Consider the following 18,211-nt stretch of genomic DNA (forward strand, 5'->3'; position numbering starts at 1 on the left):
TAATGTGATACACTAAAAGTTATTGGCATTCTGTTCATGTAGATAAATCTTGCATAAGCAAAAGCTTCATGATGAAGAAGCATGCCCGCTATCCCACTGAATGTAATCCCCTTGTGTGATAAGTGGTCTGTGTTGCTGTGCTAATTTTAAATAAATAATCGCGCAACAAGAAGCTGCTTTCTCCAATCAGGTGTGGCTGTGCGCAAGTGTGTTCTTCTCCATGGTTAATTGGGGAACTGGCTGACTGCGCCACATAAAAGTTGGCAGGCAGGAGGCTCAGTCAGACACCTCAATGATGCCATGGAGGAAGAGGCTCCTTGAACCTGCACCCAATTAGGCAGCAGAAGTTAAAGGAGCCTGTGTGGGACAGAAGGGAAGAGAAGAAAGACAGAACAGAATAGCCATGAGAACAACATTGGGATGGAGAGATAGGACCAGCTAGCCAGCCAGCCAGAATGGGTAAAGGCAGTACAGCTGTTGGCCCCGTGAAGGAGCAATGGATTGGTGCTCTAGGGGCAGATCATTCCCACTTAACAGTTGTAGTGGAGTGGGTGCGACTGAGATTGGATCTTGTCTATGGATCAAAGGTATGCCGGAGTAAGCGAGAAGGAAGACAAGAGGACAACTGACCCCGAGCGGTCTGGCCGACGCCACTTGTGACAGCCAAGAGAGCTGAAGTCTCTGCCAGCTGAGCGAGCAATGGGTGAGCTGGGAAGAAGAAGAGGGAGTTGTGCGGGGCTCGTCTATAAGTGGAAGACATATCGATCCGATAACTGTTGGTTTTTATTCTCATTTTAAGTCTTGCTTTTGAACTCACAGATTTTCACCGTTTTATTGGATTATTTATTTACTGAACATTTTGAACACTGCAATGTTTTGGACATTGTTTTTTGAATTGTTTTTAATAAAACCACTGGTGCTATTTCACCTATCCCTTGCTATGTGTATGCCCTCATCCACTGGTTCATCCTCGGATACTACACCGGCAGTAGCGGGTTGAAGAGACTCCCTAGAGCAACTGGGAGTGTGGAGGTTGAAACTTAAGTGTCTTTTTAACTTTTCTTATCTTGACGTCTTTTTCTGGTTCCCCCAGGGTAGTTTAGTGTGATGATTGAACTATCACTTGTCCCGATAATAATTATTATAATAATTAATATAATAACTGTTGTAAGGATTTTGGGATGGGGAGATGGAGTGAGCGTCAATCAGGGTATTATGTTTATCTTAGAAGTGTCATTGTGTTATATTTCACAAGTAACATCACCGACTCCGGATTTTAATAATAAAAAACTGATTAAAAAAAAAAAGGGTATAGACTTTGTATTAAAGCCTTCCTCTTTAATTATTCATTTACCATAGCAAATATACACTCAGCAGCCACTATAAGGTAGACTGGTTCAACTGATTGTTAACCCAAATATCTAATCAGCCAATCAAAAGGAAGAAACTCAATGCATTTAGGCATGTAGACATTAAGACAACCTACTGAAGTTCAAAATTAACATCAGAATGGAGAAGAAAAGTGATTTAAGTGACTTTGAATGTGGTCAGACTGGTGCCAGATGGGCTGGTCCAAAGTATTTCAGAAACTGCCAATCCACTGGGATTTTCACGTACAAACATCTCTAGAGTTTACAGATAATGGTCCGACAAAGGGCAAATATTCAGTGAGCGGCAGTTCTTAGGGAGAAAATGCCTTGTTGATGCCAGAGGACAATGGCCAGACTGGTTTGAGCTAATGGAAAGGCAAAAGTAACTCAAATAACCACTCTTTACAATCGAAGCAATGCAGAAGAACATCGCTGAATGCACAACACGTCAAACCTTGAAGCAGATGGGCTATAGTAGCAGGAGACTACACTGTGCGCCACTCCTGTTAGCTAAGAAAAGGCAAGTGAGGCTACAAATCGCATGGGCTCACCAAATTTGGACAACTTAAGTTAGGAAAAGCTTTGCCTAGTCTGAGGAGTCTTGATTTCTGCTGCAACATTTGGATGGTAGGGTCAGATTTTGGCGTCAACAACATGAAAGTATTGACTCATTCTGCCTTGTATTAATGGCTCAGGCTGGTGGTGGTGTAATGGTGTGGGGGATATTTTCTTGGCACACTTTGGGCCCCTTAGTGCCAACTGAGCATCATTTAAATGTTCGAGTACTGTTGCTGACCATGTCCATCCTTTTATCAATGCAGTGTACCCATCTTCTGATGGCTACTTCCAGCAGGATAACGTGCCATGTTGCAAAGCTCAAATCATCTCAAACTGGTTTCTTGAACATAACATTGAGTTCACTGTACTCAAATGGCCTCCAAACTTAGCAGATCTTAATCCAACACAGCACCTTTGGCATGCGGTGGAAAGGGAGATTTGCATTGTGGATGTGCAGCAGACACATCCGCAGTAAGTGCGGATTGTTATGTCAATACAGGACCAGAATCCCTGAGGAATGTTTCCAGCACTTTGTTGAATCTATGCCACAAACAATTACAGCACTTTTGTATGCAAAAAGGGGGGTTTGACCCCAGCACTATCAAGGTGTACCTAATAAAGGAGCCAGTGAGAATATGTATGTGCAGCTTTGATAAATCTGCACCATTAGTGGTATTCAAATACCCCACTACAGACATTCCCTGTCTACTGTACATATTTTCCTTCATACATTATGACACATTTTAAAAAATTGTAATACCTTTATCATCTCATTACGCTGAGATTCTGGGTCTCGTCCTGCCATTGGCAGAATTCGGATTTTCTGGGTCTTAGAACACCTGTCTGCTAAAGAAAGCGTCATTTTTCTGTGAGTTGCACTGTCTGTTGAGTGAGGTCTGAAAGAGAAATGGAAAAAGTAATAACATACCTATTATTTAGATTAAACATAATGTATGATTAAAGTAAAATGAGTATAAAATTAAACAAACCCTAAAACAAAACAAGCACAACTTCACAATCCAGATGTTACAGTATCTTTACACTTAAATATTAATGACACAAAATAAAATTTCTCTGAACCCCCCCATTAAATTCTAAACTGACAGGATTTAAAATTTTCTTCATTCATTACTTCATTTCCATACCTAAACGTAAGTTTGGTCTTGAATACAGCCTGTCCCTGCAGACCAGTTCCCTGTCGAATGAAAAGATGGTTGTGGTCTCCTTGAAGTGGCGCCTTATACACATCAAACACTTCATTGCCCAAGTGAAGGGACATACTGAAAAGAAACAACACATTAGTTCAATGTCAAAAAAAAGAAAAAAAAAAAAGGACATTTTTTCCCCCCGATTTTATTACGTTTTATCAAGTGTTTTCAATAGAAGGAAAACTAAAATTTATTCCTCAAATTCCCTAAAGTCTTTTATATACGAATATGTATGTCAATCCATGCTTCATTTTCTAGGATGCTGCAATACAACACTGTTTGCCTCCGCAGGGCTGTCTGATCATAGATCCTCATGAAATCACTTGCTGGGGATGGTCAGCTGTAGCTTAACATACAAAGCAAGTGTTGAGTATTTTTTTTATTATTAATTGCTACAGTAAGACAACTACACCACATTGTATATTTGTGTCAATATGCCAACTGAAGCAGACCTCTTCAGTCTTGGCTCTTATTACAATACTTTCCTCCCGAGCAAAGAGTTTCCCAAATCAAGATATGTACAGCTTAAATGCCATCTGCAGCAGTTAGTACGGACATATGGATGGGTGTCATATTGGACTTTTTGCAATATTACACATAATGTGGCACTATAAATTGCACAGTACAGTTTAGTTTTTAACATACACTGCTGTTTTGTCTCTCCATTTGTATATAGTATTTATCCTTGCACTATATTTTTTCTCTACAGTTTTGCTCATGATGCTGTAAGTTGCACAGTACAGTGAGCCTTTACTAGTTATGTACATTTTTGTCCACTTTTTTCCAACATTCCCAAAGTGTCAATTTGATGGTCATGAAAACAACCTTTTTGTCCAACCAGTCCTAATGGGCTCTGTTTTTCTTTGTTACAGGTTTAAAAACTTTTAAACCTGCACTTTAATGAAGGTCAAAAGCAGCAGCAACAACAAGAAATCATCAAAGTTCAAACAGAATTTTACACTTGCTACCATATGTTTTATTATATCTAATGGCAATAGAATAACATTTTCCTCTCAAATGTCTAAAGTACCTAAACATACATATGATGCAGTAGGTCATCCAGATAATGAAAAAATGTCATAAAATATTAGACTGCCTCTATTAGCAGGCAGGATGACATCCAACTGCAGTATGAAACAAAGTAACTGGCAAAAGAGTAGGATGTCAAGTTTCAACAAATGTAAGAATGCTTAAAAAAAATCATTAATACACTCATTCATTTCTTTACATTAGTTATTTACACTGCAAGCCACTCTATCAAGGACTGAATTATTGAGCCTTATATCAACTGCTGCCAGGATGGCACTGGCTCCCTGTGACCCTGAAATGGATGAGCAGGTAAAAAAAAAAAGAGAGATGTAAGGATATTTATAGAGTGTTTTATGTAATATATGCCATTGTCCCCTTAAAATGCCCTGCTCGAAATGAATGTGTGCATTCAATTGGCCACTTAAAACTTTAGGCAGTACCAATATAAAGGATTATTGACACGATACTTCTTATGAATATTTAGCTGTTACATGTGAAAAACCAACAGCTTGCTGATGACATCCGTTAAAAGAAAGCCGGCTCTCCACATTCATCCCATTAAAAGAATAGAGGTAGAAATCATCTTCCGGCAAAGCACAGAGCTAACACGTGGGAATGCAGAGAATGTGGCCCAAGCAGCTACTGGTAAAGTAAATGAACTTGGGAGTGGTGGAGTACTGGTGCGTTTTATTACAGCAAACAAATGACTGTAGTCGTATTAGCACATAACCTGAACAGCAGCTTGCTATGTAAGAAAGACTATTTTACAAAATACGTAGTAGCCCAGGCTATCAAAGAAGGAAAAAAAAAATCCAGATTTGTTCTGGTTGTCTATAGTTATTCAACACCACAGTTATTTTCAATCCAGAGATCAAACAGTATTCTGTTTTACATATGAATTTCAAACAAATACAGCAAGGCATCCCTGAATTTGTTTTTCCGTGAACATTTTTAAAAGTTTCTTATTCTTACAACTGACTTATTTATTACTTAGAACAGGTAATGTCGCTGCTTTCTTATAGTATGCCAACTAGGCTGAAGGTGAAATTCCACTTCACTGAAAACATACACTGCATTGCACTTTGCTTGGCCCTCATTGCAAATCGGGCAAAAGACAGACAGAGTGCCTTACATGAGCAGATTTCAACAAATAAGTAAATTATATACTATTACTTCAAGGACTCTACCGTGCATATAGAAAAAACCTTAATAGGTTGGAAAAAAAACTATTGGATTATTATTGAATATCTTTTTTTATATACACACACACACACACACACACACACACACATACATACATACATACATACATACATACATACATACATACATACATACATACACACACACATACATACACATGGACACATGAAAACGCATACAGTATTCAAACTGCTTATATTTGTTCATTTAATGGGGACATTAGTTAATGCTTTCAGGCTGTTAAACTGATTTTTTTTAAAGCTGTAATTTTGGCTGCATGTTACACAACATACATCTTACAACAACAAAGAGGTTTAAAGACGAATGGTTTTCATGTATACACTTATCACTCAGGGAGGCTGAAAGTAAACTTTTTTTCTTTTTTTGAGTTTGCAGAGTCTTTCATTGCCTTTATAGTGACCTGCTTGAAAAGAAAACTGAACCCTTAAAAATAACTAAAGTGCACTGAATTTCAAACATTGTTTACTAATGCTTTCATTTCATAGCATTCAGAAAACAACTGTCACACAGCACTTGATTCTTCACTGAAAAGAAAATGTTGCATGTGCTAGCCCCATAATGCCCAGTGACACAGCTGACAAGTAGCAGATCTCTCAAACAGGTACATCCTGGAATACTGTAAACAGACAGCAAATTAGAAGGCCCCTGTAGAGACTGTGCTTAGTTGCCATTTCACTTTTATTTTCCTAAGCAACAGCACCACCTACTTTGCAGTTTTAGTATAGCACTATATGCAGATAAAATTAAACAGACTAAACCGAAACACTAAAAAGCACCAAAAAAAAGTTAATCGGTAGTACTAATATGTTCTGTTCCCTAGTCCAATAATCCCACCCCCATCACCTAAATTAACAAAAAATACTCTTTGTATATAAAAAATATTGCTACTAATAAAGAAACTCAATATTCAACACAAGGAAAATTCTGACATTTACACGAAGAATAGTATAGTACTAATGGGTAAAAACCTCACTACATACTGTACATGAGCAATACAAATATTATAGTGCTATCCAAAACAGATCAGTAAGTCAGAAGTGACAAGATTAAATCCATCCATCCATTCTCTGAATGTTGTTCAAGTCTGCAGAAAACTGGGACACAACACAATTATCAACCTGTAGTGACTGACAGTCCATTTTGGCAGACACAAAACAGGTTAATTCAGATTTCACACCAAACCAATTCAAATTTCTTTGTGAAGTGGGAAGAAACTGAATTAATCCAAAAAAAAAAAATTAAAAATGTCTCATAAACACTGAGACAATGACCTAAAGCCACACCAAAGCAGGGCTGTGAATTGACCCTAGCTTCTTAGACCAGTGAAGAATAGCCGAATAAAGCAAAAATGTAACCATGTTTAACTTTGTTTAAAATGAATATAAAGTAAATCAATACACACACCTTCCATCTGACCATTTGACTATTCGGGCATTACTTTCACGGATTTCACTTCCATCTTCATCTCTGCGCATTCTCCATCGAATCGTATTCTCCACCTAACAGGTATGAAAAACAAAGAATCTTAAAATTCAGGTATTAAAGTTATCAGTAAAATTAATTAAGTGAGTTGTCTACTGTTGCAATCACAACTCTTCACAGTATTTGAAGCAAAACGTCTAAGTCCGTTTGGAAAACTAAAAAAATTATTACCTTGTCTTACAAAGATGTCACAAAATGTTTGTGTAAGCAGATCCTCACAAGTGGACTATCACTGACCAACTATTAGATCAAGCTTCTTGTACACATCACCAATAGTACAAGCTTGTGTTCTAAAGTAATGCTTTCTGTATTTAATGGCAATATCGTATATTTTTTTAAAAACTTGTGTATTCATATGCATTCTTAAATATCTACAGGGTACAGAGAAGAATGTTTATTTTTTCTTATTTATTTTTACTCACCAAAACACCTACAATTTTTAACTGATCTGGGCAATGTCTATAAAAGCATGTATCATTGTTTGTAATTCTTAGTATTTTCAAAGCATTCTTATTGTGAAATGTGCTAATAAAGATTTAAAATAACAAAAACTTCATATGGGTCAGGATGTATTTAGCCATAGTTGTACTTTATGGGTACTGCTCCTGGCAATTCTCATTGTATTACTTTTTTATGGATACGTATGATCAAAAATACCCCAAAAAAATGCTGTCATCCATGAAGAGTGTAATACCTGTCCAATAGTGTAAAGTGAGGGAAAACTTTCTCTTCAAAATATTTGACCTAGGATACAGGGAACCACCATAGGGTACTTCATGCCCTTAATATAACATCTCCAGGCACAGCTGATATAACTGACCCCAAGGTAAAATGCAAGCACTGAAAGGCAGCAGAAGGCATTACAATAATTAAGAACTGATTTTGTTTTCTAAACAAAGTACGTATTCTACATATATAAAAGTTGAATGCATGTTTAAATGCTGCCTAGAGAATTTTTTTTTAACTAATTGATGATGTACAGGTGCCGGTCATAAAATTAGAATATCATGACAAAGTTGATTTATTTCAGTAATTCCATTCAAAAAGTAAAACTTGTATATTAGATTCATTCATTACACACAGACTGATGTATTTCTCCTCAAAATAACTATTCATGGTGGCTCTAAAATCGGTACTGACCCCTACTCTCTTTTCTTTTTCTTTTTCCGGTTTCTTTGTGGTGGTGGCCTGCGCCACCACCACCTACTCAAAGCTTCATGATGCTCAAACAATGATGGACGGATTAAAAGGCAGAAGTCTACGTGACCATCATCATCATCAAGCCCTTCCATGAGAATCCTAAATCCAAAGAGGACTGTTTAATTTATGTTAGGTAGAATGCCCAGAGGGGACTGGGCGGTCTCATGGTCTGGAATCCCTACAGATTTAATTTTTTCTCCAGCCGTCTGGAGTTTTTTTGTTTTTTCTGTCCCCCCTGGCCATTGAACCTTACTCTTATTTGATGTTAATGTTGATTTATTTTGTTTTATAATTGTGTCTTTCATTTTTCTATTCTTTAATATGTAAAGCACTTTGAGCTACTGTTTGTATGAAAATGTGCTATAGAAATAAATGTTGTTGATGTTATTTCAAATGTTTATTTCTTTTAATTTTGATGATTATAACTGACAACTAATGAAAGTCCCAAATTCAGTATCTCGGAAAATTAGAATATTGTGAAAAGGTTCAATATTGAAGACACCTGGTGCCACACTCTAATCAGCTAATTAACTCAAAACACCTGCAAAAGCCTTTAAATGGTCTCTCAGTCGAGTTCTGTAGGCTACACAATCATGGGGAAGACTGCTGACTTGACAGTTGTCCAAAAGACGACCATTGACACCTTGAACAAGGAGGGCAAGACACAAAAGGTCATTGCTAAAGAGGCTGGCTGTTCACAGAGCTCTGTGTCCAAGCACATTAATAGAGAGGCGAAGGGAAGGACAAGATGTGGTAGAAAAAAAGTGTACAAGCAATAGGGATAACCGCACCCTGGAGAGGATTGTGAAACAAAACCATTGAAAACTGTGGGGGAGATTCACAAAGAGTGGACTGCAGCTGGAGTCAGTGCTTCAAGAACCACCACGCACAGACGTATGAAAGACATGGGGTTCTGCTGTCGCATTCCTTGTGTCAAGCGTCTCACCTGGACTAAAGACAAAAAGGACTGCTGCTGAGTTATGTTCTCTGATGAAAGTAAATTTTGCATTTCCTTTGGAAATCAAGGTCCCAGAGTCTGGAGGAAGAGAGGAGAGGCACAGAATCCACGTTGCTTGAGGTCCAGGGTAAAGTTTCCACAGTCAGTGATGGTTTGGGGTGCCATGTCATCTGCTGGTGTTGGTCCATTGTGTTTTCTGAGGTCAAAGGTCAACACAGCTGTCTACCAGGAAGTTTTAGAGCACTTCATGCTTCCTGCTGCTGACGAACTTTATGGAGATGCAGATTTCATTTTCCAACAGGACCTGGCACCTGCACAAAGTGCCAAAACTACCAGTACCTGGTTTAAGGACCATGGTATCCCTGTTCTTGATTGGCCAGCAAACTCGCCTGCCATTAACCCCATAGAAAATCTGTGGGGTATTGTGAAGAGGAAGATGCAATATGCCAGACCCAACAATTCAGAAGAGCTGAAGGCCACTATCAGAGCAACATGGGCTCTCATAACACCTGAGCAGTGCCACAGACTGATCGACTCCATGCCACGACGCATTGCTGCAGTAATCCAGGCCAAAGGAGCCCCAACTAAATACTGAGTGCTGTACATGCTCATACTTTTCATGTTCATACCTTTCAGTTGGCCAACATTTCTAAAAATCCTTTTTTTGCATTGCTCTTAATTTATATTCTAATTTTCCGAGATACTGAATTTGGGACTTTCATTAGTTGTCAGTTATAATCATCAAAATTAAAAGAAATAAACATTTGAAATACATCAGTCTGTGTGTAATGAATATATCTAATTTACAAGTTTCACTTTTTGAATGGAATTACTGAAATAAATCAACTTTGTCATGATATTCTAATTTTATGACCGGCACCTGTATATTATCACTGATGGCAGCACTCATATGCTTTGATCATGTGTGTTTTTTGCTATTAGTATAAATAACTCTTGTAATGTGTAATCTGACTGAACCTGGTGAAAGTATGAAGGCTTGTTCAAATGTGCTATCTTCTCATGGATCCAGCAACCTGGGTGCAAAGACTAGACACAGAAGTCAACGGTGTGGAGTTCACATATTCTGCTTGTGTGGATTTTCTCCTCGTATCCAAAAAGAGGTGCTGGTTAACCGACTGTGTGCATATGTGTCCTTTACTGCTTTGTGCCAAGTGCTTATAGGATGAGCTCCAGCCCCAATTAACCCTGAACTGAAGTAACCACTGTACGTTTGAGAATGTAATGTCTGATTCTGATAAAAGTTTTTCAAGTATATTTATTATAATAATATTTTCAAATGGATATTTTCTATTACTTGCAGTCAAAATAATATCCATTCTATAAACTCGGAGGTTGGAGCTTTCTTCACCTTTTATAAACCAACACACTATTTTAAATTAAATGATTTATTCCTATGCATTTATAAAGTTTGCTTCAAGATTTCAAGCCAGCCAATGAGTTTTGGGATAATTTTCCTTCAGAATAAATTCCACCTGCTTATTGGAGACTATCAGAGAAAATTCAGTCAGAGTGCTCGCTTCTTGTCTGCCGAGTGACCAGTCTCCAGTAGAACCTAAAGGGAAGCCTCCACATGAGCATACTAGCCAGTCATACAGACTTGTGTCCAAGGCTGTTACAAACAATTATGCTCCAAAAACACAGGCAAAAACATTGTGAATATGCAAAACTGATGCCCCCTTAAAAATGTTTAGGTCATAATTACAGCAGATGACAAAATGACTTATATAGCACTCACAAAAATAAGGTCACTAAATTATGACATCCACTCACTATCCCAAAAACTTTGCTAACATTACTAAACATTACTAACATTTAGGAAGTGAAGCCAAAAGACAGCACTATCAACACAATGTAATGTGTCACAAACCTCCAAAATGACATGCTAGTCTTTCCTTTAATAGAGTTATCTTACTATAATTAAAAATTAAGACATAACCTCAGACATAGAAGAGTTCATAGAAACATTTCTCTAGAAGGTTACCTTTAGCTTTAATCTTGTTCTACCTTCTTCATCCAACATCTCCTCATCTTCAAATTCATCTTCGTAATACTGTGGGTCAAATGGTCTGAAAATTAAAAGGAAAAATTCGGACATAAGCATCAGTGGGTTTTGCACCCTAGGAACCAAGTTACCTGAACTATTGTACAACATTTTAGTAATTATTTACCGATCTGATGCTGATCTTTCTGATCATAAAATAGGTCATTATGATAGCAGCTGACGATTCATAATTAATTGCAGAATTATGTTTTTTGAGGGTTCCACTAGAGGGCCTCTTTCTCTTGCACAATTTAGCTCAAATACTAATTAGCACATCGTCATCTCATAACAGGCTTAAGTTTCAAGTTTGGTATTTTTCCATCCAGCTATTTTAGCTATCGTCAAGAAACTGTGATACACAGACATACACACATCATCTATATATTGATGTTTTCAGTATCATGGGACCCAAAAACGTCAAGATCCGTCAAAAACCAAAAATCGAAAGTTTTGACAAATCTAAAGCTTTCACTTCCCCTCCCCTACTATAGACAATAGGTTATGGTGGGGGAGGGTGCAAAGCAAAAATGATTTAATATGATCTGCATATTTGACATCAAAATGTACTGTACTGAATACGGCAGAATGGGAGGGATAGATAGATGGACAGATAAGATGCATAAGGGGTACAGCATCTCACCTTGGTTCCACACTGAGAAAGTTAGGCAATTTGACAAAGTAGAGATCACTTCCTAAATCGGTGTTCACTTTAGGTATTTCAACTTCTATCCTAGTTTCTGGAACTGACTCTTCCTCTTGCTGATCCACATCCATTCCATCTTCCTTTTCCTGTTTTAAATCAGAATAGATGAAGAATTCTTCCTTAACGAAAATGGTCAGTCACAGTATACAGGTATGAATAAAAGAACATTTCACAAATAAATAGAATTATACAGACAAAGCAGAGATATGGATACAACAATTCTAAAAGCACAGAAGAATGGGATTAAAAGCAACAAACCTTTCCTTACAAGCAAGTGACTAAAGTAAAATCTGTAGACCCTGCCACCATTCAGAAGCAGAGGTGGATGGACATCACATATAACACATATTGTATAGCTAGCATTTTTAAAGACACTCCAAGAGCAACACGAAATAATTCAATTACTGTATGCAACAGCATTCATAAGCACAGGGGACTACATATCTCAGGACTTCACTCACAAGTGGTTGCCCAGGGGTTGGTGGCTTCTCTGCATCACTGTCAGAAGAAATATCGTCTGCTTCTCCAAACAGATCACTAGCTGCAGGTTTGGGCTCTAAAAGAGTGATAAATTGTTTAAAATTGTGAACATACAATTAAACTAATATGTTTCTGCATCAGTATTGATATGCTATTAACAAATATATTCTTCAGACATGTTCATATTTTAGTTAAGGAGGATGAAAGCATTTGAGTGGGAGCTAAATACAATGGTACAGCTGACCCCATTGTCATCATCTGCCACTACATCAAGCTCTGAACAGCCATAAGAACACACTTCATTTTAACATGAACGTTTATGTTAGATTTGACATCTGGTCATTTCAAATACCTTATGCTGACTATGCAAAAGATGTTTAAAGTCAGTGTAGTTTTAATAATAAACCTTCATAATCTGCTAAAAAAAATATTTGGTCGTTCCATTTTTGATAGATATCCAGTCTGTAAGAGAGCGTAAAAGGCATATTGGAAAACAGGGTTGCATTGGGAGAGGTAGAGTCATCTGGGTGCCACATATTCTTACAGTTGCAACCAACATTCAGTATTGCCCCTTATATATTCAGTTAAGAGTGCTTCATAGTGGAGGGTGCACTGGGCATCAGGGAAAGCCACACAGTCACCACTTTGAAATCTTGCTGTGCCCTGCAACTCAAATGAGGGTAATGAGGAATTAGAATGGCACGAGTGCTATCCTAGATGTAAAAACACCCAGGAGGTGACTTATTTAAGGTATTTGTAGATGGTCAAGAAATCATAATCAGGGGTTCATAATTTAATTTTTAATCTAGCAAGAGATAAGAACAATTACCTTTTCCTCTTTCAGCATCACTGTCCGAATCCGAATCTGAAGCGATGACATTTTTGCTCTTCTGCCTCACAAACTCGCCTTCGCTGTCACTGCCTTTGGCAGACACTGTTGTGAAATAAATTATTCAATTGAATACTGTATTTAATACAATCAATACATAAAACAGTTTTTCTAAATTTATCACTGAACTGATTTATTCATTAGATTTTCATGGCACATATTTTGTAATGTTAACAATAAAAAAATATTCTCCGCTTTGGGATTAACAAAAAATAAAATAAACCTACTTTCCTAAAGTACAAAACTTCTCAAACAACATTTCTGGAACAAAGGATCTGCTCACGTAACTGAAGAAGAAACCCTGAAGTCCTTCAAAAGGGATTTGGATGACATATTCGAAACACCGCACTATTAGCTAAACAAAAGAGCTTGATGGACTGAATGGACGCCACACTACTCTGTCAAATGTCTCATGTTGTTATAGAGAGAGAAGCCTCATACAATGTACTGTCAAAGGCTGTAAGGTTTAAAATAAGAAGGAAACTGGTTTTACAATAAAGACAGTACTATAGAGGTCAGTGCATGGACCAAATCTGCACATTAAAACAAGCATTTGTTAATGAGCAGTGAAGAACCTTTCAAAATGATTTATATAATTTATAAAACATTCCCAGTGCTACCCACTATACGTTCTGTAACTCAGATAAAGCACTCTTTGGTTACTGCCCACTGTGGTAGGCACTATATGAAATTAAAGGAATGCTCTCCAACTACTTTACAGTAGTGCTCCCTACAGACAGGGCCATATGAAACAGACTGCTTTTTAAAGCATTTTGTGGTAACACACCACAAAACCTAACGTTCTCCATCAAGCTTAAACAAGTACAGGGTCACCTTAGCCCATCCCGGGACATCTGGAACACTCCAGAAACATCACTGCAGTGCCCCATTAGACGGATATTCACACACACATTACAACTAACCAAACACACACATATTCTAGATGTGGGACGAAAACCTATGAAAACATGGCGGAGAACACGCAAACTCCACAAACACAGTGGCCAGGTACAGGGTCGAAACTCACTGGAGCCATATTCTTCTAAACACTGAATTGCCATGCCATCCACTTTTTAAAAATAACAACAATCTCTATTTTGCCTCTTTCAACTTCAGGGTCATGAGGTATCAGGACCTGTTACAGCATCACTGGGCAGAAGGCATGAAACAGCCTTACCTGTGGCGCCAATCCATCACAGAGCCCACTCATGTACAAACACATACAGGGACAATTTTACATGGAGACATGCATATTTTTTGGGATATGAGAGGAAAACGTAACAACTCCAGAGTCAACTATGGGGTGTGGAAAAGGATAGTAGATGACTTAGGCAGCAGCGCAAAATAATTTGTAATTAGGCTAAGAAAAAAAAGGCATTATATTATTTATGAAACTGTGTAAGGTATCAAAAACATTCAATATTTTAAGTATTGTGCATAAACACAGAAGAAAATTAATTTGTGAAATGTAACCAACCCTTATTCAGTAACATACTTCCAGAACTGTATAACACAAGTGTGATTAATTATTACCTGATTTCCGCTCTTGGTCTTCATCTTCCTCATCATCAGAGCGTCTCTGTTCATCATCCGAGTGCTGAGTCTTATCCTCATCATCTGACTGATCGCTTTTAACTTCCCTCTCCCACTTCTCATCATCCGTTTGTGCTTCTTTTCCAGAACCTTCAGAACGAGGACTTACAGCCTCCGAATGGGGGCTTGTGGGCTCAGACCGAGCACTGCCAGCTTCTGAACGGGGGCTGCCAGCCTCAGATTGAGGGCTTCCTCCCTCAGAGCGAGGACTGGGGGCCTCAGATTGAGGGCTTCCTGCATCAGAATGAACACTGGCAGCTTCAGACCTTTGTCCACCATCCTCCTCCTCCTCTTCCTCCCCTTCAGAAGCACTGTGCTGTTCTGCCTCTGAGTGATCATGGTCTTCTTGTTCTGAATGCACACTCATTTCTGAGCGATTATCAGACCTTTCTGACCGATTATCACTTACACTATGCTGAGAGCCACGTTCATCTTCACTATCATCCCCAAAAAGTTCCTTGTTACTTGGTTTCCCAGCCTCTCTATCATCATCATCATCGTCGTCATCATCATTTTGACCATCTCGTTCACTCTCACTTCCTGAAGCATTGCTCACAGACCGGGGCTGTTCTTGCTCAGAGTCAGACCCAGACCCTGATCCAGAGCCGGAATCTGCCAATACAAAGTTTTAAATTAAGTTAGTTATACAATGGGCAAACCAGCTGTGTGTCTGTATTTCCACTTCTCTGCACTGGAATAATCTTAAAAATTGTAAAGAGCGAGAAATGAAATGTAACAAAAATTAAAGGGAAAAATATCTAAATAATCTAAGCTTCTGTACAGATGTGACAAGTGCCAATTAGAATATGGATTCCAAGAGACTTCAAAATATTTTTAGTGTATTAAAGAGAAAAAGCATACAGGAAAAAATTACAACGGGCAATTATTCAAATGGAAAAAGGATAGCAAAACGAATCTCATTATTCATTGTCAATGTTTAATGCTTCTAGGATAAAGGAGATACAAATGGTCTTTACACTTTTTTTTATCTTCTTAAATAATACGCTACCATGGCTGTTCGTTTGTCTGTCCAGGATTTTAAATCAGCTGTAGCTTGCAAACCACTTCACCTATTGACTTGAAATAAAGCTAAATAAGTTCACATTTCATTAACCCATCCACTTTCTAAACTCGCCTTTTCCCTTGAAGGGCTGTGGGCAGTTACAGATCATCAGTGCAGTGAAGGGCACACCCAACACACAATGAAACAGCTCGGGATCCTGGTTGACAACCCCCCCAGGCAAACAAGTGGTCCAGTTCCACCCTGCAGAAATGACCATCTTGGCCCGGTCCAGGTACTTGAGTCCTCAACAATGAGGAACCAAACCACATGTCTGTAGTGCCATAACTGACGCTCTCTCACAATGTGCTTCATTTGGGCCTCTGTGAGCAACCACTCATTCAACACAAAGTCAAACCAGCTGTACCCAAGGATTCTCAGAAGAGGCACAATGCTGAAGGATTCCAGTCTTCATCTCAGGTCACTGGATAGCGTCCATGTCTGACAAACAGGGGGGCACCAGGACTGTAAAGGCTTGGACCTTCGTCCTTTTGCAGAGATATTGGGAGCACCACACACCCTTTTCCATTGACCTCATGACCATCCATTTTCTCTCAATCAGTCTACTAACTTCATAGTAAAGTCACCAGAGACATGAATGTCATTGCCGAGATAAGTAAACCTCTCGACGAGGTTGACACTCCACAGACAGACACACTGCTGATGGCCATGCCCAAGAAGTCATTAAAGGCCTGATGTTGGTTTTTATCAGGATGCTCGCCAGCCCAGACACTCGGACTCCACACTAAGTCTCTCAAGAGCCCTGATCAGAGGCTCCATTGACTCTGTGAAGATCACAGCATCATCAGCAAAGTCAAGATCAGTGATATTTTCTTCACTAACAGCTGCCCCACAGCCGCTAGACCCCATGACCCTGACCAACACCCAGTCCATACAAGAACTGAACAGAGTAGGAGCAAAAACAGACCGCTGACAAACCCCAGAATCAACAGGGAAGAACACAGAGGTTCTGACTCCACTCTGCACAGCACTCATAGTACCAGTGTATAGGCCAGCCACGATATCCAGCAAACTTGAAGGGAGTCTTAGGATGTCCCACAGGGCAACTTGATCAACTGAGTCGAATGCTTTATGAAAATCGACAAAGGCTATAAAGAAACTCTGGCGATATTTACCTTTGCGCTCCCTGAGAGCCCTCAGTGCCAGGATGCAATTCGAGACTTATTAGGATGACACACTACACGATTACACGAGTTGTAAGGACTTTACTGTTGTGAAGGATGGCCGGCTTCATATTCTGGCCCTCACCCCCAGGCCGCCAGGAGGAGATCTCCCGAGAGCATGGACGGGCCCCGAATTCCAGCAGGGCCAAATGGACTATGTAGTTTTTATGCACATCCCTGCTGGATACCTTGGGGATCATTGGGAGTCGCTGTCGGGAGGCCAGTGGACTCATTTATGCCCTATAACCCGGAAGTGCGTCATAATCCCATGACAGGAAGAAACGATGTGCTTCTGGGGTGAAGATAAGGACTATTTACCCTGACCCGGAAGGAATAAGGACTTGTGAACTGTTGGGCAGGAACACCTCCAGGTCAGGGAGTATAAAAGGACCATGGGAACTCCCAGACAATCAGCCGAGCTGGATGGCAGGAGGGCAACGCGTCTGGGAGTTGCAGGATTGTTTTTGATTTATTATTGGAGTATTGTTTATTAATAAGTAGTGTGGAGAGTGCTTAGTGCACGTAATTATTGTAATAAAAATAATTATTTTTGTTCTTTTACCTGGTTGTTTGGCGCGGTACCTGTGGGTTTGGGAGCGATAGCGCCCCCTACTGCCACACCGTCTAAGAGTCAAAAACAGCATTTCCCAATTCCTTACTTCTAAACTATATTTTCTGTGAAGTCGGTCATACCACTTTTAGAGCATTTCTTAATTTCCAGTTAAGGACTGGGAATGAAACTTTAATGAACACCACAAACAACATTAAAATCCCAAAAGCTTCAACACAGAAACACCTTGCTTTAAACCAAATCACATCTATATTGCATGATCAGCAGCTAAAACTGCCTAAACAACCAAATCAATACGCATTAGTGCTACAGAGTACAGAAAAACAAAACCCCTTCATTAGTGAGAAACAATTAAATAGATAGATAGATACTTAAATCCTTACTATGATTAAAAAAACAAAAACACATGGATGCAAAGTAGTCCACTTAATGTTTTATTCAACTTAGCTGACTTCCTGTTAGTTATGAAAATGAAAACCATCTTGTGTATTTATATTTTTATTTTTTATTCATCCTTTCTTATTCTAGGAAGCCAACTTGAGATTAACTATCCCATTGTAAATAAGCCCTGAAGAAAAAATAGGCAAATACGTTACAGCCATAGCCACATCAACTGCATGAAATTTGATTAAGGTAAGCT

The 18,211-nt window shown here is 38.8% G+C and overlaps 1 protein-coding gene across 1 annotated transcript in view; it reads right to left on the reverse strand.

Moving 5' to 3' along the window:
• The window catches only part of leo1 (LEO1 homolog, Paf1/RNA polymerase II complex component), a 31,590-nt gene that overhangs the window by 7,726 nt on the left and 5,653 nt on the right, over positions 1-18,211 (reverse strand). Inside the window, exons 2-9 of the mRNA XM_039770315.1 lie at positions 14,697-15,368; positions 13,104-13,208; positions 12,256-12,350; positions 11,732-11,880; positions 11,032-11,116; positions 6,794-6,888; positions 3,074-3,208; positions 2,689-2,824 (exon numbers count right to left, since the gene is read on the reverse strand). Of these exons, the coding sequence (XP_039626249.1) occupies positions 2,689-2,824; positions 3,074-3,208; positions 6,794-6,888; positions 11,032-11,116; positions 11,732-11,880; positions 12,256-12,350; positions 13,104-13,208; positions 14,697-15,368 (1,472 nt within the window). The remainder of the gene's footprint in view (positions 1-2,688; positions 2,825-3,073; positions 3,209-6,793; positions 6,889-11,031; positions 11,117-11,731; positions 11,881-12,255; positions 12,351-13,103; positions 13,209-14,696; positions 15,369-18,211) is intronic.

Source organism: Polypterus senegalus, chromosome 12 (genome assembly GCF_016835505.1).
Source record: "Polypterus senegalus isolate Bchr_013 chromosome 12, ASM1683550v1, whole genome shotgun sequence".
In the NCBI taxonomy this organism is placed as follows: domain Eukaryota; kingdom Metazoa; phylum Chordata; class Cladistia; order Polypteriformes; family Polypteridae; genus Polypterus; species Polypterus senegalus.